General features: G+C 44.1%; 1 protein-coding gene across 7 annotated transcripts in view; it reads right to left on the minus strand.

The window, feature by feature from the left end:
• Positions 1-21,035, minus strand: part of LOC148022877 (transferases, transferring acyl groups) — a 169,687-nt gene that overhangs the window by 15,396 nt on the left and 133,256 nt on the right. For all 7 annotated transcript variants that reach the window (XM_087695811.1, XM_087695816.1, XM_087695815.1 and 4 more), the window contains 5 exons: positions 2,304-2,391; positions 885-1,011; positions 638-742; positions 370-499; positions 239-290 (listed from right to left, as the gene is read on the minus strand). In XM_087695811.1, the coding sequence (XP_087551937.1) occupies positions 239-290; positions 370-499; positions 638-742; positions 885-1,011; positions 2,304-2,391 (502 nt within the window). The remainder of the gene's footprint in view (positions 1-238; positions 291-369; positions 500-637; positions 743-884; positions 1,012-2,303; positions 2,392-21,035) is intronic.

Consider the following 21,035-nt stretch of genomic DNA (forward strand, 5'->3'; position numbering starts at 1 on the left):
TTGGGATCGGTATTGATATTATCTCACCTGTTCTTCATTGACAGATTGCTCTTCAGCAATATGTGACTGCTTCGTTTACTCTCACAGAACACACGGTGACGTATATGCACACAGGCACATGTATTTTCATATTGGAAAGGTACAAAGATACCCCCATGCACGCATAGAGGCTTTGAAGAAAAAACAATAAGCTGCTGACAACAAAACAAGTAGCTTCAAAGGGAGAATTTGAACATACCGTGCGGCGAGACACCCTTTCAATATAGCAATCACTAAATATTGCTAGCACCCTGGAATGGAAAATGAAATAATGATGAGAATCCAGAATACATTGCCTTTTACTTGAACGGAATTGAGAAGGCACAGTACCAGAAAGAGATAGCCAGAACCCAAATTTGAGTAGCAGCCCCACTGCCAATAATCTTCATGTTCAATGACTTTCCGTGTTCAAAGATGTGGTACCCCACTTGCACACCAAGAAGATAGAGGCTCCAGTATCCTGTACAAAAAGAATCTGTTAACCAACTACCGAATGGATTTTATTAAAAAATGCTAATGCACCAGCAAAGGGCTTGTGCTCTTTCAAATATCCACTGTGAAGGACTGGGTTTTTACTTCTACTCAAAAAAGTACCTACCGACCAAGCTAAAGATTCCCTCCTTATTTTGACTAAAGAGGTTAGCTCCCCTCTCTGTTGAGTTGAGGTAGCTGTTTAAACCACCAAGCAAAAGCAATTGATAAACTGTTGATAGAAAACACAAATTGTTAGGTGAAATCGAAAAAGAGTTTGGTCCTTATTACTAAAGCGGTGACCTGTTCTTCCTTTTGAACATATGCATGGATGAAAGTTGTGCCTTGCGCATTATATTCAAATAAATGTTCACCTAAAAGAATCAAGAATCCTACTATCCCACAGAGATGGGAAGGTATGCGTATCAAACTAGTCAGAAGGGTAACTCCTGCTAATGTGAAGAAGAAATTCCAGTGAACACCGTATTCTCCCACATGAACCTGTGAAGTGCAAGTTGGTAAGCACATGCAGAGCAAACACATTCATCATACTTCAGGCAATCAGTACACATAAGTATGCAAGGTATATGCAAGAAGGTTTGATTTCTGGCTACACATGCATACTACACATCTGAAAGTCATCAGTTATTGTTAGTTTCTGTAGCTGTGTTCTGTCAGGAACAGTTTAGGACTTATTTTAACTGCAGCCTGCACCAGACTGATTCTGCTTCATCTCAAAGATCCAAATATGTAGTTACGAATCTTCATAAGACATCGTAAGCCCAAATACATGTAGAATCTTTTTTCTTTTACCAACCTACAGGCCTTCATGCTTTATTATTACACACCAGCAACATGCATGTGCCTGAGAGGGGCAAGGGGCTATAAGCCCCATACATTAAATGAATTTTGTGTGCACAGAAAATTTCAGTTGGACAGTTTCCCATCCATGATGGTATTACGGCTACATAAAGTAAAAAGATGGACTTCTGCATCAGAAATGCACCAGACTAAAGCAACCCTTCAAGCCATCAACACACATTTTTGAATTCAATGCAATGCAAAAGGGCACATTTTAAAAAACTGTAACCACACTGGAAGTGTATCACTGTCATACTCTATGCTCTTCAAGGTTCAAGAGGTACTGAAAGATGGGCCGAATTTTCTGCAAAGGAACGACTGCCTAGCAATTCAGAAGCATACTGTTATTTGCTATACCTGCCTATACCTGCAATGCAGCCATCTACTCTAAAACAACAAGAATAGTATTCTGGCTTATTGTATAAAGCACTTACAACCACAGCTATCTTCTTTTGGATAAATTCATAATAAAAGAACATTAATGTTGCCTTGTAAAACTTATCAATGCTCCTATCATATATCAGTCCTCACCGTCTGACATTGAACCTCATCTATGTCTTCTGCAGATGGCAATATGTTGGGAATAAAGGGCCATCGTGCCTTTTATATGTGCACGGGTGTGAACACACCCTTAGCACATTGTACTTTCATATATATATATATATATATATCTAAAAACCTAAAGTGGTACACTCGTCATTGTACTGAAAAACGTGTTCACTCTCTACTCTGCTCTCTTGCACTCTCTCTGTCTCTCTCACTGCGTGTAACGACTGTCTGCCTCGATCTCCGTGCCTAATCGATTCCTACACAATAAATATTGGCTGTTCTAAATACTCAACAGTACAATACTCTAAATGCACTTACTACTTCCTAGACTTGCAGCAAACCCAAAAGAGAATTGCAGATCAGGGTGTTAAGGTTTTCCATACCTGATAGTCAACACCAGCAGTAAAAACTAATCTTGCAGATCCCAGCAACAGCAGTGGAAAAATTTTACGTATAACATTTGTTTGTTTCCTGCAGAAGCATTAAACCACTTGCTTATTTCCTGCATGCCGCTTTTTGTTTTCTATAATAAAACATAAAAGAACTCGATTCAGGATAGCCACCATCCTCATGTACAGTTTCAAAGATTATATGGTAGCATCTGATATCCTTGACATTAGAGTAAAGATAATGCAACACTAGTCTCCATATTTGATTGACAACACTGTGCTATGACAGCGTTACAGGAAAGGAATTGAAAACTGGGGCACATAAATTAATGCTTTTTGAATCTCACCTTGGACCTTGTGTCCACTTCTATGCATATTCTGATAACACCCAAACACTACTGCTATAATGAACATAAATATGAAACTTTTTTTGCCAATATTTGAAAAGCCATTTTCAGTAAGTGGATGCATCATACACAGCTATAATTGGTTATTCCATAAGGATCTAAGTTGTAAATGGCTTCACTCGCAGATACGAGTGAAAGCCGGCTGATTTAATAAGGATCATGCTGCACCACCCATGGAGGTAGAGGCTCTCTTTCAGATCATCATTTTTATACAGAGAGTGCAGAGCATGACATCTGACAGGTTACGATGGAGAGCACTAGCAGCTTCTTGACAGATGGCCCATGAGGGGTGAGAGCTCACAGTACTTCCAGGTGCAGCAGCTACTTGCTAGATATGATATTGACATGGCTCCCCCCCTCCAATATGACCCCAACTCATCTTTTGTCCAGCTCCAACAGACAGATAAGAACATGATCATTAGGCAGAACCTATGTCAGAGACAAACATACAGGACTTGGGTGGCACCCCCAACCCCTCTTCCCATGAAGATGCAGTACTACAAAGATCTTTTCATGGGTCCCACTAGGGATGGATTCATCATCAAACCTTGTGCATGGACTGTTACATGCAATAGGCCATGCGAGGTGCCATAGGCCAGCTCAGAGTCTCATTAGACCAGCTGGAGATAGAGATGGGTAGAGCCTCACAAGTTCCCAAGGAGGAGAGGATATGCAGACTGTGCCATGAGGAGGTAGAGACGGACAAGCATTTCTTATGCAGATGTAGTGCATATGCATAGACATGAGAGAGGTATCACACGTAAACGTAAGAAATGAAAGAGCACTTTCATATCGGCCTGCACATGATCTACAAACTTGGGGTATCCAAAGACCCAGTCTTTTGGAAACATTGATAGCCCAACAACTTAGAACCAAATGGCTGTTGAGAAATCAATCTTTCAGTCTAGTCGCCTCAGTTAGGGTTTCATCACTAACAGCCCCAAAAAGGACTGGTGCCCACATTTTGGTGCGCCATCCTAGAGGTTATTAGTGGGGCACCACCCTAGATAGATTGGCGCCTATACATAGGCCACCTCTCACTCAATTCATCCCATCTCTTGGTCACTTTTCCTCTCTCCAGCCCTTCCACTGCTCACACCCCTTCAGTAGGACATTGTAGTTCATAGTTCATGGCTCTTCTCCATCACCATCTTCTCCCTCAACTTCAGGTGCCATCACCCTTTTCATTTGGAGCATCTTCCACCTGGCGTCACCATCCCTCTACTTGGTATCAACAGCCTTTTCCTTCAGGTTCCACTTTCAGCTGCATTTTTCAGTCTGGAGGCTTCCTCATTGTTTGGCATCATCTCCTCCTGCTTGGTATCAGCATCTGCTACCTTGGCGTCACTCTTCTTCCACTTGGTGTCAATTTGGCAGCCCCTCTCCCCTGCAATTGCAGCTGTAATCGACTTGAAAGGACTGCTTCATTGTAGTTTGACTTGATTAAGTTGGTAGATATTCTCCCTAGATAGGATTTGCTTTCTTGGCATGTTGTAGTTTCTTCGGCCCCCCTTTAGCTCATCTACTTCCTTTGTACTTTGATCGTGATGTCTCATAGAGTATTTGTTGAGTTTGTAATATCTGCTTTATGCTGAATGGCCTGTATGTTGTTCTAGATTATTCGGAAGGTGGTGTGGCTAGTTTACTATTGCCCCTAATAATGTGATTTTGTGATCATTTGCCTTACCTAATGAGTTTTCTATGTTTGTGGTATCAAGCTCTCTGTTTTTAGAGACATCCTTAGAAGTCAAATTTGAGGACTTGTGGGGTTTTACAATTAAGGCTCTGTCAAACTTTTGAAATGATCACTCTTTTCCATTTGGTAGTGTCAAGGGGAAGCTCACTTATTTGCACCATACTGTATGATGATACCCCTAGGTAGTCTAAGAGGGTGTAGTTGTCCAAGGAGTGGGGGCTAGTTGGTTGAGTGGGTGTTAGCCCATTGGCATGCTTAATCCATAGCTCATCCGTATCCCAATCTTGGAATACGCTAGCTATGTGCAACCATAGCTGGCCAATAAGCAATGAATACGATCCTTCCACGGCTGGAATGTCCACTAGAGGGAAGGATATGTGGAATTGTAGGTCTTGTATGTGCACTAGGAACCCTTACAACCAATCCCATTGGTTGCACTTCCCAAATATTTGTTATAGGGATGACAAAAGGAGCGGTTCGAGTAATTGTAAGCCCTAATGCTAAAAGTGTGGTCTTCGGCATTATGTTAACTCCCGAGTTGCCATCCACTATGGCCCCTTTAATTTTAATTGAGAGTTGTGGTCTACGAGAGTCAGCAGCAACACGAATGTCCAACACTAGGCGACAATTGATAGTAGTAGGTATTGGGGTTCTTATTGTGTTGGATTGCAGACCCTTGACTTGATTGAGAATATTCTGAACTTGCAAATCTCCTAGAGAAAAGCTCCACTTTGCATCCAATAATTGAGGGCCTTGGCAGTACTTGTTGTCGAGGATGGATAACGCAACTCCTCCTAAGTTTGCCAAAAACCCTCTTATATAACATTATAGCCTTCTTGGTGTTTTGGTACCTCGATAATTTCATCAATTGCCTTCCCTATGAAAGATAGTGAGCATTTTTCTCTTGCTGCAAAGTTGGTAGTTAACAATTTCCTAGACTTTATCAAAATTTCTAGATGGAAATTGTGGATTTTCTGAGGAGGAAGTAGGAGGACCTAGGGGGATTTCTACAAGGTTGGAAGAAATTCTAAGGGCCTCTATTAGTGCTTGTGCGAGCCACCAAAGGGGTGGGTGTGCTAATGGTAGGGGAAGTGATATCAATCAAGTTTTGATTTGAGGTGCTTGTGCATTTTTGGATTAGGGGCAGTCTTGAGTATAGTGGCCATGAGAACTTGGGCAAAACCAACATGGAGGGGTTCCTTCTGGGACAGTGCATCTACTTTGATAATGTTTGTATTCTCCACACCTATAGCACAATATCGGGTGGTCAAAGGGATTGTGAGGGACCCTTGATCTTGTGGAGGGTGGTAGGAAGAGGGAGCATATGCAGGTAGAAGAGTAGTTAGCAAAGAAGGATTTGTAGAGGGTAGAAAGGTGGGGTAGGATGCTAAGTAATAAGAATTGCTGCCTTGCTATAAATGAGAAACTTCAGGAGTAACTTGAGAAAGATAGGGAGGTGCAATTGGACTTACCTGGGGGAGTTGTTTGAGTCCTTTAGGGTAGTAAAATTCACCTATTCATGGCCCATCTTGCAAAAAATGCTGCAAAATTTACGCCAAGGGCACTCACTTGGCACATGCCCTTGATGTTAACAATGGGTACACCAAGGAGCAATAGCCATTATGCTGAAAAAATTTGCATTGTTGAGTCCCTCAATCTCCTTCCCTAAGAGCTCTATCGCATGTTGCTACTTTGTTTGTGTTTTTTTTGTTTGTTAGAATCGGGATGATAACTCTCAGTCGGAGACAGAGTAGACAATAGAGAGAGTGAGAGTGTAGGCAATTCCCAAGTGCTAGTGAAAGTACAAAGTACAACCCTTAGACCTTAGGGTTGAGTAAGTGCCCTAGGGTGCGTTCACACCTGAAAGTTTGGAAAGTACAATAAGTGACCGAATTGTGTAACATAAACACAAAAATAGAGAATAATGTCATTGGGGAAAAAAACCTCTCTTATGGAGAGTAAAAAGTGCCCCAATGTTCTACTGCGAATCATTGATACTCCTCTGTGAGTGTAGGTGTAAGTCAAACCCAACAAATCTCTCTGGAGTGAAAAGTGATTTGCATACAAGGATCATCCACCAAAGGATATCAAATTTAAAGCATTGCGAAATGCTTAAAACTTGTCACGAGGAAGAGCTTTGGTGAAGATGTCCGCCACATTACTATTGATAGGACAATAGACAAGGTTGATATCCCTTGCATGTAGCCTCTCTCTGACAAAGTGATAGTGGATCTCTATGTATTTCGTCTGGGCATGAAACACTGGGTTCCATGCCACTGCAATGACACTTTGACTATCAGTAAACAAAGGAGTAGGCTCCGTGATAGATATATCAAGATCAGCCAGCAAACATCTCAACCATACACATTCAACTACAGTAGTGAAAGCTACCTTGTATTCAGCTTCACAAGACGATGTGGCAATAGTGGATTGTTTCTTGCTAAGCCAAGAAAGAAACAATTTTCACTTGTTGGGTGATGTGAATTAAAATCACTATAAGCATGTAATAAAAACATCCCTCCCTTGACATAAAGCAATCCAAGAGTCTTGGTACCTTGCAAGTAACACAAAACATGTTCCACAGCTTGCCAATGTGACATGTATGGGCTGTGTATATATCTCATGACTGAAATTGCAAATTGAATATTTGGCCTTGTGTGGCATAAATGAGACATACAACTACTGGAGCATATGTAAGAATATAAAAGAGATCACTGTCATCATACAAAGATAGCTTGAGTCGAGTCTCCATCAGTGTGCTAACTGGCTTGCAATCCTAGAAGCCAAATCTCTCAAGGAGTTTACTAATATATTTGGACTGTGACAATCCAATGTCTAGCATTATAAATAAACCGAATGCCCAAATAGTAATGCAAAGGCTCCGAATCTAACATTTCAAAAGTTTGCTGTAGATTTTTCTTGAATGCTAAAATCTGATCAACATGTGTCCCTATTATGAGCAAAAGGTTACATAAAGACAAATAACCAACAAGGATCCCCCCTCTTTGCATACGTAAAGAGTAGACTCTTCGGGTGGGGACTCCTACATGTGCCCCTCTTACTCCCACATGTGCTCCTCTTGTGTGGCACTTTAGGGCCATCGCAATCGGGGCTAGGGTAGGTGGAGGGTCTGCGGAATTTTGCTGCAAGTTGACAATTTTCCCTTCTCGCAAGGAACTCCCTTCATATCATAGGTTGTTAATGAACCCTTGGCTGAGTAAACAAGCAGTGTGTGTACTGCCATAACAAACTCCATTGTATTAGCATGATCATGCAGATGTGCTTGTCTTCTAGTACAACCAACAAGAGGACCATCCAAATGACTGTCTTTTAAATTTGCAAGTACCATCTAGGCATTCATCTAGCCTCTTGATTGTGTACATGCTCTTGATGAACCTGAAATTCAACATCTTGCTGAATACTCAAATCAGCCATAGGCTGAATTTTTGCAGTGTTTAATGGAGCAGCTGGCTGAACATTTTGTTCATTTAATGAAGCTCTAATTGTATCACTAAAAGAAATAGGCAGCAAACAAAGCAAGAGATAATTCCGATTTTTCATAAAAAATCACATCTCTATTGACAAAACACTTTCTTGGAAACAGGATCATACAATCTGTATCCTTTGCTCTCATTGCTGTACCCTTTGCTCTCAATGCTATACCCCACAAATATGCACTTGACAGCCTTGTTGTCCAGCTTCTTTCTCAATACTTTGGGAATATGAGCATATGAAAGACACCCAAAAGTACAAAAGTGGCCACCTGAAGGTTTATGGCTGTTCCAAGCCTCAAATGGTGTAACATTTTTCAATGCCTTGGTAGGGCACCTGTTCAAAATGTGACAATGACACATAACTACTTCCATCCAAAAAAGGTCACACAAGTGTTGATTTGGACCAAGACAGGACTGTGAGATAGGATGCAGGCATTCTAGGATTGCTTCAAAAAACCTATTAGAGCAAAAGGGATTTGGAAGACTGAGTTAGAATTGTCAGAGTGCAGCGGTGCGGAAGCGTAGGACTGAGAGAGAGAGAACGCAGAGAGAGAAGGGAGAGAAAGAGACAGTGTGCACTGAAGATCTGCTGTATAAAGAATGCTGAATACAAAGATATACACGGGCGCAGTGCGCTGGACTGTGTGTCTCCACCTCGACGATGCGACCTGCTGTCCACCTCGAAGTCTGCTGCAGTCTGCACTGTCTGCTGTCTGAAATCTGCGAACAGAGACAGAGATCTGCACGGCACCGGTCTGTAATCTGCGACAGAGAATGAATGCCAGACTGCTGAAAACGTCAGCAATAAATAGGCGAAAATCTGCCTGGAATGGGGCGCCAAAATAGGGCGCAGCCAGATAAAAATTGGCTGCAGGCAGTCGGACTGCCACGTGGCAGTCCGACTGCACAGTCCGACTGTGCAGCTGGACTGTGCAGCTGCTGCCTGCAGCTGCTGCCTGAAAACAGGCTATGATCTCTGACACCCCCTCTCAGAGCCTGGACAGGGCAGAAGCCTGAGGGATCTGGAATGTTGCCGAAGTAGAGCCTGCGGAAGCGCCTTCGTAAACAAATCCGCAAGATTATCCTCCGTCTTGCAATACTCCAAAGTGATGGTCTCATCCAAAAGCTTTTCTCGGATGAAGTGGTACTGGATCTCAATGTGCTTCGTCCGGGCATGAAAAACAGGGTTCCTCGCCAAGGCAATGCAACTCTCATTGTCACATCGCAGCAATGTAGGACGAGTCTGGGGGCACCCAAGCTCCTCCAACAGTCTCCGAAGCCACACAACCTCGCATGTGGTGGAAGACGCAGCCCGATACTCCGCCTCAGTAGACGAAAGGGCTACCGTGGGCTGCTTCTTGCTACTCCAAGAAATAACACCTGCACCCAAAGTAAAACAGTAACATGTTGTAGACCGCCTGTGGTCCACGTCACCGGCCCAATCCGAGTCGCTCCAACCTGCAAGTACAAGATCTGACCCATCTGTCCCTGCGGGGTAATGAATCCCCAAATCAAACGTCCCCCTCAGATACCGAAGTATCCTCTGAGCAGCCTGCCAATGCACCGTCTTAGGTTCACTCATGAACCCTGCCAAGAGCCCAACAGCAAAACATAGATCAACCCTGGTGTTGAGAAGCCAAATCAAAGACCCTATCAACTGTCGATAGCGGGAAGCATCCGCCAAAGGAGAAGCTGAGTGGGAAGTGGCCTTCCAGTTCGGATCCATAGGAGTAGAGAGGGCCCGACAATCTTCCATCTCAAAAGACACCAAGAGCTCCTGTACATATCTCTGTTGGGAGAGAAAGATCCCCCTTTGAGACTGAAAAATCTCATGTCCTAAAAAGAAATGGAGTAGCCCCAAATCCGTCATCTCGAACGTCCGATGTAAAGCTGACTTTGTCTCCTGGACCTGCTGTGCATCATCACCTGTGACAATCAAATCATCAACATATAATACAAACAGCACACAACCATCCTCGGAAGTGTGATCATACAGCTGCGGATTGGCCTTGGACCGCCGATATCCCAACTGAGATTGGAGGAACGAATCAATCTTCTCGTTCCAAGCTCGCGGGGCCTGCTTGAGACCATACAGGGCCTTCTTCAACCTGTAGACTTTCCCATCTAAAGAACCAAAGCCAGGAGGCTGCTCAACGTAGATCTCCTCCTTCAAATCACCATTCAGGAAGGCCGACTTCACATCCAGCTGATAAACAGGCCATCTCCTATGGCCAGCCAAAGCAAGAACAGCTCTAATGGTTGCCATACGAGCTGTAGGGGCAAAGGTGTCATGACAGTCAATACCTGGGCGCTGGGCAAAACCCTTAGCAACAAGGCGAGCCTTGTGCTTATCCAAAGTACCATCATTGAGATATTTGGTCTTGAAGACCCACTTGACTCCAATCACCTTCTTCTTCGGGGGGCGTGGCACAAGTGACCAAGTGCCATTCCTCTCAATAACCTCCAACTCAGCTTCCATAGCTTTCTTCCATGGGGCGGACTGTAAAGCCTCCTTCACGGAGGTGGGCTCTCGATCCTGCATAACTCGGGACATCAAACAATAATTGGAGCACACAAGCTCCGAAGAATGCGCCTGGTGCCTCCGTGACCGCCGCGGACCATCCTGCGGTCCCCACTCCTCAGGAACCCCCTCGATCCCTGAATCACGGAGTGTGTCACGGGCCCAGCGAGGAGGAGGCCGAACCTCCCCTCGTCGTTCTCCATCAGTAGAAGACTCTGGAATGTCCACCGGTGGTAACTCCTTAGAAGGATCCGGTGGAACAGTAGACTCTCTGTCAGAAACAGAATCATAATCAAACGGCACAGGCTCCAGTGGAACTGTAGAAGGAGCCAAACTCTCCCCTGGATCTCCAAGAACGGGATGCTCCTCACCCGTTGAAGAAGCAGGAACCTCCACAAACCGCACATCACGGCTAGTATATACATCCCGCTTAACGGGATCATAGAGTCGGTAGCCTTGGGACTGGGAGCTGTAGCCAACAAATACCTGTTTGCGGAAAGCCGCTTCAAATTTGTCACGGTGCGCTTTGGGAATGTGAACATAGGCATCACGCCCAAAGACCCGAAAGTAAGAAACATCTGGCTTCGACCCAAAATACGCCTCAAATGGAGTCATCCCTTCCACGGCCGAAGTAGGAGATCGGTTAAGAATGTGGACTGTAGTAGCCACAGCCTCGGCCCACAGAACCTGGGGGGTCTGTCGGTGCTCCATCATGGTGCGCGCCATCTCGATCACACTACGGTTCTTCCGTTCGAGAATACCATTTTCTTGTGGAGTATTCGTATTGGCAAACTCCTGGTGAATTCCTCTATCTGCACAAAACCGAGCAAATTCATTAGAGACAAATTCACCTCCCTTGTCGGATCGCAAGGTCTTCAACTTCCGGCCTGATCGGTTCTCCTCAAAGAGAAGCCAATCCCTGAAGTGCGAGAAAGCTTCTGATGTTAGTGCCAAAAAATAGGCCCATGTCATCCTGCTATAGTCATCCACGATCAGCATGAAGTATGAGCTCCCACGCAGGGACTCATTCCTCATAGGGCCACATAGATCCGTAGATACTAACTCCATCGGTGAAGTAGACCGCCGCGAAGCGGTGTGGGGAATGGCATCTCTATGCTGCTTCCCCTGTATGCAGGAGACACATGGCTGCTGGCTCACCACTATATCCGGCAACCCTCGAACAAGCTGTCCCCGTGACGCCTTCCGAAGATAGTCATAGTTCAGGTGACCAAACCTAGCATGCCATAATTCAGACTGTGACTGTGAGGTAAGAAGAAGAGTAGAGAGGGCAGTGGAAAGACTTCAGTTTGTAAATGCCGTTCTCCTCATATCCACATGATAGAACCTTCCTCGATTCACGATCAAGGACTCGCACTGTAGAACTGTCAAACTCCACCAGAAGACCAAGGGAACAAATCTTATGGACTGAAAGGAGATGGTACCCCAATCCTGGTACATGCAAAACCTCTGAAGTATGGGTGCCACCTCGTCCATCCGGAATAAGCTGCATCTTACCCCGACCTGCAATAGAAACAGAAGAGCTGTCTCCAATGAGAACCTGCCCACGCGAAGGTCGTAGCTGGGCAACACCATCTGATGAAGGAGTCATGTGCCGTGAGGCACCACTATCAATAATCCACTCTCGAGATTGGGAAGCCGCCATCGCAGCATCAGAAGCATTCGGTGAAGCGTCCTCAATGACAACTAGATGCAGAAATGCAGCTGATGAGGGTGCAGCCACCGCTCCAGAATCCTTGGTTTCCTTCTTCTTGGTGTCCTTCGAGTCTTTGTCAGGGCAATCCTTCTTCCAATGGCCAGTCTTTCCACAAATATGGCATGTGGAATCTTTGTCCTTGTCCTTCTCCTTGTCCTTCTTGGACTTGTTATCCCCCTTTTTCTTCTTTTGGTCCTTCCCCTTCTTCTGAGAGGCTTGACCTGTCAATGCCTCCGTCTTGGAAGCATTCTGTCCCTTTAGCTGTTCCTCTTGGTCCAAGACCATAGGAACCAACTCTTCCCAACGAAGAGTAGACTCTCGCCCCGAAGCAATAAGGGCAGAGTAGAATGTACCGAATCGTGGCGGCAACTGGGACAAGAGTGTAATCGCCATGTCTTCGGAGGAAATTGGCTTCCCCGCATTCTGAACCTGCATCTGTAGCTGCCTTAGCTTGTTAATGTGTTCCCTTAGCGAAGAAGACTTATTGACGGACAAGGTCCGCATCTGTACCTCCAAAGAAACCCTCTTCATCAGGGTCATCCGATTGTACATTTGATCAAGCTCCAGCCATATCTCACGAGCCACCGTCAAGTGCTCGATGTGAGCGATCACGGCTGTAGTGCATGATAGAAAGAGAAAGGATCGAATCCTGGCATTCAGTTTGTCCCAATGAGACTGGGCCCTGGCCAACTCCGCACGAGCATCGGAAGAGAGTTTGGACTCATCTCTTACCGAAGGCCGGTCAATATCTTCCTGTACCAACTCCGCCAAATCATAGGACTCCAGAATGGCCAACATCATAACGCGCCATATGCGGTAGTTGTCGCCGTCGAGCTTCTGATCTGTAGGAAGAGCCGGTAGGACAGGCACCTTCCGGTCCATAATCGCCTGGAACTCCAGGTCCATCTCTGTAGACATCTTCACTTGCAATGCCTTCTCAAACGCAAAAGCAGCCCCCTCTGACTGAGTAGACTCAGCCTGCTAAGGCTCTTCAGCGTCCCGAAGCTTCTTCACCCGCCGGAGGCGATGAAAAAGCAAAACCTGCACTTTTAGGTTGAAAACTCAAACTTTCTCCGCGTCAAACAGCAGCAAATCCACCACCTGTACTCCTTTCCTGTGCGCCCACACTCGTTTCAGCCTTGTTCCAAGGCGCAGCCCTCCTGTCTGCCCTTAAACGCAAAAAACGCAAATTTGTGTCGCGATGGAAACTCCACTTCAGGTTGATTCTGCGCTCAGTCAGCCCTCAAACACTGCTCTGATACCATGTCAGAGTGCAGCGGTGCGGAAGCGTAGGACTGAGAGAGAGAGAACGCAGAGAGAGAAGGGAGAGAAAGAGACAGTGTGCACTGAAGATCTGCTGTATAAAGAATGCTGAATACAAAGATATACACGGGCGCAGTGCGCTGGACTGCGTGTCTCCACCTCGACGATGCGACCTGCTGTCCACCTCGAAGTCTGCTGCAGTCTGCACTGTCTGCTGTCTGAAATCTGCGAACAGAGACAGAGATCTGCACGGCACCGGTCTGTAATCTGCGACAGAGAATGAATGCCAGACTGCTGAAAACGTCAGCAATAAATAGGCGAAAATCTGCCTGGAATGGGGCGCCAAAATAGGGCGCAGCCAGATAAAAATCGGCTGCAGGCAGTCGGACTGCCACGTGGCAGTCCGACTGCACAGTCCGACTGTGCAGCTGGACTGTGCAGCTGCTGCCTGCAGCTGCTGCCTGAAAACAGGCTATGATCTCTGACAAGAACCCCATAGCTCACTTCAAAGAAGGCTTTGTCCCTTTGAATAGAGTAAAAAAGATTCCCAACAGAGCTCCCATTGAAGACTTACAATCACTTTTATGTGTAGTGGTCTTGTGCGATAGATTGCAGTCCCCTTTTTGTAAATCCTATGCCTACACCATATGATCATGGATATATGCCGTACTATACCAATTGATCTTGACCGGATGGAGTTAGACAAGATGGTGCCACATGGTGGTACGATTGTACCCTTGACATGTATAGCAACCCATCATTCAATCACGTAGCTAGTCATATAGTGCTCCATCCATCTAATCCCCCTTTTTTGTATCTCTATGTGGACATTGTTATTGTACATCACTTTACACTTTATTTTGCACTATATATTACACTTTACCACTTGGCACATTACACTTTGATATCTAGTGTCTATGATCATTGTACATGGTTTTGTCTCATAGGCCGTTTTCAACCTCTGTAGACATTAATCTCACCATCATACTATTGACAGACTTAGTGGAGGCAAGCACAGGATCACAATGGATTAGTACTCGAGCACTTGATTCATGCTGAGGAGTTGGTGGCAGGTCTATTAGGTCACATGTTTAACAAAGCCAAGTACAAAGGCCTCCCAGAGAGGTTGAGCACAAACACTATTGTGCCTATCCTCAAGTCAAGTGATCCTACTCTAATTAGTAACTATCAAACTATTATGGTTGGGCATACATTAGCCAAGTTATATACCTCTATTCTTGAGCATGAGTTGAGTAGTTAGTTAGGCAAAAGATGGGATCTTAGAGAAAGGGGTAGGCTTGCTTTAGGAGAAGTTTCTCTACATTGGATTGCATCCTCACACTCAAAGCAATTATTGAGGAGGATCTAAGCTATGGCTCTTTGATATGCTGGTCACATCCACACTCCTCTATGGAGTATAAATATAGGGGCCTAGTCTTGATCAGCATAGCCCATTGGGTTGCACTTATTATGGATGGAGGTAGATGGAGAGACCCCTTGTATCCATGATCTCCAAGATGATCATATGTAAGGCCTTGGTCACATGTAACATTATCAAAGCTAAGTTAGTGGCCACACTCATTGTAGTAGAGGCCCTCACCCAATCAGTCCCATACATACACATCTTATGGGATCTACCTAGACATAGGAATGCACAACTGGCCCTTAGATCCTCCCAACAATGTGCTAGAGAGGGCAATACCTCATGTTGGTACCACAAATGTTAGCTTGGTTCAGCTACACGGCTTTGGCATGGACATGCTATCCCCCTACCAATACTCCCTCAATGCACCACCTCTCATTTTGAGCCGCTTAACGATTGGCAAGGTCATCAGGATGAACCTCAACTAAATAGAAACCAAGACATGGTTGACACCAGTATAGGAGCTGGAGACAAAGATGGCTGTCTATAGAGAACATCCTCTCTGTACTAAAATGATGGATTTATTGCCCGCTCAAGATTCATGGCTTTCACATGGGATTAGATGTTCTATTGACTGGTTGGGCATCTCTTCATATTAGTTAGAAATTGAGATTGGCAATATAGTTCCATACTACCAAAGGATCACATATGTCACATATGTGAGCTAGAGCCAAAGACAAAGGAGCACTACATTTCTTGTTGCCCAAATTCTATGAAATTCAAAGCTGCTTCCATTGTCTCTTCACAAATGGGTTTCAACCACTATCTAGAGTCGTGGATTTTAGGGACCAGTGATGCCTTGGCCTTTTCCTCGAAATATGGCAGCATAATGAGACGCTCCTCAAGAGTACAACTCCAAGACACCCAAGCCTTATCTAGAGGCAGCTTACAAATTTCTTCATAAGGAAGATTCACGAGGCCTCAAAGCACTCGGAGTCTCGATCCACATAGGGGAGGATCATCAAGGGGACTTTGACATTACATCACCTGACACATGCATAAGGGATTATGATTGATCGAGCTGTCCAACTTAGCCAATCTAGACATCCTAGACCCCAATACAAACGTTGGTGGCACATCCATATGCGGATACAAGAGATTACTACACGAGCTAGAGCTAGGCCTTGTATACTTGCCAGGAGATTAACTAGAGCTTTCTTTATCAGCTAGAGTTCTCTTTTTTAGCATTAGCTTATAGCTTTTAGCTTTCTTCTACAACTCACTTACATTTACATTTATTGTTGCTTCCAGACAATTGTATGATCATAACAGATTGTAACTCATGGTCTCATAGGTCATTTTTAGCCTTTTGCAAACGTTAATATAATTACTAGAAATAAAATACAAGAGTTAGAATTGAGCTATATGGTCGACAATGAAATTAAAGAAATTGTGGCATGCCAAGAGCAGAAGCCTGGGAAGGATACCTACATATTGTATGATGCTAAACTAACGTTGAAGAAGACCTCTCAGTTAGGGGATATGACTGCACCATGGTTGTCACATACGAAAAGTACCATATGGTACAGTACAATAAAATACTGATTAAATGGTACCTTAACATGTTTAAAGGTATGGTACAATAAAAATACGCTAGCCAGCAACAAAGACACGAAGTCACACACTAGCATGCACTCATGGAGTTCAACAAAGCATCGACTACTCCCTCCACTATAGAGCCCTCGTCGGTCCGATTGACACTCCCCACCACGGGGGACCACCCTAGACACAGCCAAGAGGTGTGCAAAACCCGTCCCCCATACCCAACTAGTCCACGGCCTTACAAGAGGCTTCATCTGCAGATACATAGGATACTACACCATAACTAGGGGATCCATCATCCTACCTTGCTGCTTCAGCCTCTCTATGCTAGATAGACCCATGAAAGACACCCTAGGATGAGTGCCTCTTGAGCAATTTCACATTGTATCTGGCTTAAACATCCTTTTGTACTCATCAACGATGTATTGTTCCATATTTATTCTCCATTTAGTTAGTCATAGCATTAGATGATAGCTTTCTTGGGACATAGGAAATTCCTAGACTTCTCAAATGTAGCATTTTGGTCTCATAGGCCAATTTGGCCTTTTGTAGACGTTAATATAACTTTCTTCTCTCTCTCTCTCTCTCTCTCTCTCTCTCTCATAATAGGTAATTGTACTATTTATGAAAAAATACAAGCACAAGATTGCAAGATTACAAGATGCAAGATGGCTCTAGTCCATCATGCATAAAAGATACAAAGTCATGGCAAAGGAACATGGGAGATTGCCATATGCCAAGGGCATAAATCATCTTTGACCAAGATAGCAACATATTGTAGAAGGTCAAGCTGCTAGTGGAGAAAACCATGGTTGTTAAGTACGAAAAGTATGGCACAATATGGTACGATAAAACACGGTACTAAATGGTACCTTCAAAAATTTTAAGGTACGGTACAATGAAAACATGCTACTCTGTCCTAAAAGCAACTTAAAACCTAGTTCTTTTTGACAAAATAAGCTAGAGAAATTGTTTGAATCTCAAATAACCTAATCTCATGGGAGAACCATATTGGTATAAGGAGCATTTAGCTCATCCCAAAGTGCGGTTTATATAGGAAAAGAAGTATCCATTAAGTTGATACTTTATGGCACTAATACGTATGGTACCATACCTAAAGTACGGTATAGTATGAACCCTTTCATACATGGTACTAGTGCAACTATGAAAAAGATCTTAAGCTTCGGAACATGACATTGAATGCTCGAGGCGGCATAAAAATTAGACACATTGCAAGTGACCCATGTGAAGAAATGCTCTGAATGCAGAAAACACAAAACCAATCATATGACAAAGCACAAACTGATAAACACAAAACATAGTTAGGGTTGGGTAAGGATAACTCAAAGACAAGGAAAACAATGAATAATGAAGTGAATGACTACTGAATATACACTGCTCATGCAGCAAACACACTGTGGAGTGAATACTAAACCTTGAACTCTCGTATCTCTAGGATCAAGGTAGAAGTTATGAGCTGGAGAGAGTGTCATACTCCAAACGGATCTTGAAATGCAACAAGGCAGCCTCTGTGTGTCAAACACCAATAAAAACAGCTAGGGAAGGCTAGATCTAATGCAAACAATAGTGTAGGAGAGAGAAAAACCTAAAATGCAAGTACCTGAGGAGAGAGAAAACTAGGTGACAACTGAAATCAACAAACGGAAATGCAGAAGATGCAAGCAATAGCTGTAGGAGAGAGAAACTTAGCAAACACAAATTTTGAAGATGGCAACAATGTCTGACTGATGACGATAGCACTAGATGATGACATCACCAGCAAACGAAGCAATCTGATAGTAGCCAACACCTCCGAGGTAATAGGTAACAGCTGCAGGTAGGTGGCGACAATAGCAAGATGTGGACAAAAGGTTGAAATGAGGCACCAAATGGTAGCAGATGAATGGGGGAATCTCTGACAGCGATATCTCCATGGACGAGATGTAGATAGTAGAGATACAACTCTTGAAACTTGCAGAAACGAAATTGAGGAAGAGTGGTGGGCTACCTGTCTATTTATAGAAATTTTGGGGCACCCAAATTAGGGTTATGCATCTAGGACACAGTGACTCTCTAGGATTGTCTCTCTTTTTAAAATAAGAAGTTTTCTTCATTAATTAAGTGTGTTTTGAAGCTCTTTAAGTCGGGCTAATGTAAATTTAGCTCGACACCCCCTCTCAGGCCTACAAGAAGTAGGCAAGCCAAGCACTTTCAAATAGTGTCTTTTACCTCAAGCGTCCCATCCCAAAGCAGCCAGGGCATCGAATAAAGGGTGCACGTCGACTATCCAATGACCTACCAAGACTATAGAGGCGATAGTTATCTTATCAAGGGAGCTCAAGTGATCACCCTAGAGAGGCTAGGGCTTTGGACTAAAGTTGCTCGTCGGCTGCCCAAGGTCCTACCAAGTCTTGTAAAGACAGATGGAATCAATAGTGGACTTTTTAGTTTTGGTTTTTTTAAATTGGTTTAGTGTAGCAAAAGATTTAGCATTGAGGGTTTCAAAGCAGTGTTCGTCCCATTGAGTCATTGTGCCTTGAAATATAGGAAAATAAAGATAGATAGCCCCACTGTTGACCTAAGAAATGCATTAAGCCACTTAAACAGCTACAAAACATGTTATTTATGCCTATTTTAGGCTAATTTTGGTTAAAACCCTAAAATGGTGCACAAATCAAGAAAGTTAAGTGGGGGCTCCCAAACCTTCTATAAATAGGCAACTTATCCTTCACTCTTCTTATCTCGTTTTTGCAGTTTTCATGTCTTTTAGCTTGCCACTGACACCCTGGATGTGGAGGACATTGTAATCCAAGCTGGCCATTACTGTCTACATTAGTCTAGACTTGTTTCCAACCTTTTCCATGCTGATCGAGGCTGATTACAGCCAAGGGACTCTTGCTGAGTGCTGCTCCTGCTGACATCAACTTGCCATATCATTATCCTTGCTGGCGACTGCTGATTTTCCAATGTATGGATAGTTTTCTCTCTCCTCCAACTATCAACCTGCTATGTTTGGCAATCTCTCACCTCAACTAGCTGTTGCCTAGCTTGCATAGGCTGTGCTTTGTTGTTTTCTCTCTCCTCAGCTTAGGTTTGCTTCTGCATATTGCCATCTGCATCAAATCCGGCACACCTGCTACTATGTTTGCTGGTGTTTGACATCCGAAGGCTGCCTTGCTACATTTGAGGATCCGTTCAGAGCACGACATACTCTCTAGCTCATTAACCCTATCCTAATCCTTGAGATATAGGAGTTTGTGGTACAATATTCTCTCTCTACATAGTGTGTTTGCTGCATAAGCATTGTATATTCAGCAGTCATTCATTTCATTATTCTCTGTGTTCATTGTCTTTGAGTTAACCTAACCCTAATTGTGTTCTATGTTATCAGTTTGTGCTTTGTCGTACGATTGGTATTGTATTTTCTGTGTTTAGAGCCTCTCTTCACATGGTATTAGAGCCAAGTTCTCTTCAAGAAACCTTGGACTTGATCGAAGAGCTCATCTGCCAAAGCAAGAACAACAAAAGGTTCAGATGACTTTAAACACCGACACACCGCTCCACACTCCACACCCAAGCATATCAAGAAACAAGAAAGAGTGGGCCTCCCAACTTGCCCTTGCAAGATCTGGAATGGGTGGAGAGACATCGGACTACCATGGAGTCCATCAACCGTACGAGATTTCAGCCACTGACTACGATCTCATCCTCATGCATAGGGCTCAGCAGCAAATAGAAGGTAAGCCTAAGTTTCCTTCTTTAGATTCGGTGCACAGAACCATTGACCATGCAAGTACGACACGCCTCACTTACGCCTATGCTCACATAGGAGTATCGGTGATCAATAGGACACTGAGGCACTTTTTACTCTCAGTAGGAGAGGTTTTTCCCCCCAGACTTATGGTATTATTTCGTATGTGCTTATGACGCACACTTGCAAGCACTTATCGTGTTCGGGTGTGAACACCCCCTACAACCCTAAGGTTTCAGGGTTGTACCTTGTACTTTCAGCTTACACTCTCTGAGACTATTGCATTGGGTGTCGTGCTTCATTCCCATACTGTCTACTGAGTTTCTATGCTAAGCTTCGATCTTGTCCTCTCTCACATTTGGTATCAGAGCATTGGCTTTGCTCAGCTCAACTCTATTTAGCTCAGCTCAGCTCAACTCAATCTTTGGGAGCTTTTGGCTTAGTCCAACTTTGCCCCCTATAGCTACGCAGTTCTCCTCAGCTCAACTCTTCAGCACGACCTACAGCAGCTTGACTAGCGCCCTGTCCTTTAGCATTTCGTTCACCAAGTCCACCAGCGCCAGCCCGTTTGTCTGAAACCGCCTGCGACAGCGTCCGCCCTCTCCACGGCCACTGTTTGGTCCCAGCATCACCCGTCAGCACCACACGTCAGGTCAGAGGGGTGGTCAGCGACACCTCATCATTTCAAATGTTTTTTTTTTTAAATTACATTTTTTATACCAAAATTATCTTTTGGAAGAGAGGGTTCCTACGCAGCAGGCACAACATTCAAAAACATGTTTGGGACACATTGGATGCAAATTTCCGGGCACATTCATAAAATTTTTTGGGGCTTTTATGTTTTTTGAGGACATTGGCATATGCACTGCAGTTATAGTCATTGATAGATTGTTTTGAACAAATCTGAAGCAAGAA

This window comes from Lygodium microphyllum, chromosome 16, assembly GCF_053477565.2.
Source record: "Lygodium microphyllum isolate KBCC chromosome 16, Lygodium_microphyllum_v1.1.10, whole genome shotgun sequence".
Classification (NCBI taxonomy): Eukaryota; Viridiplantae; Streptophyta; class Polypodiopsida; order Schizaeales; family Lygodiaceae; genus Lygodium; species Lygodium microphyllum.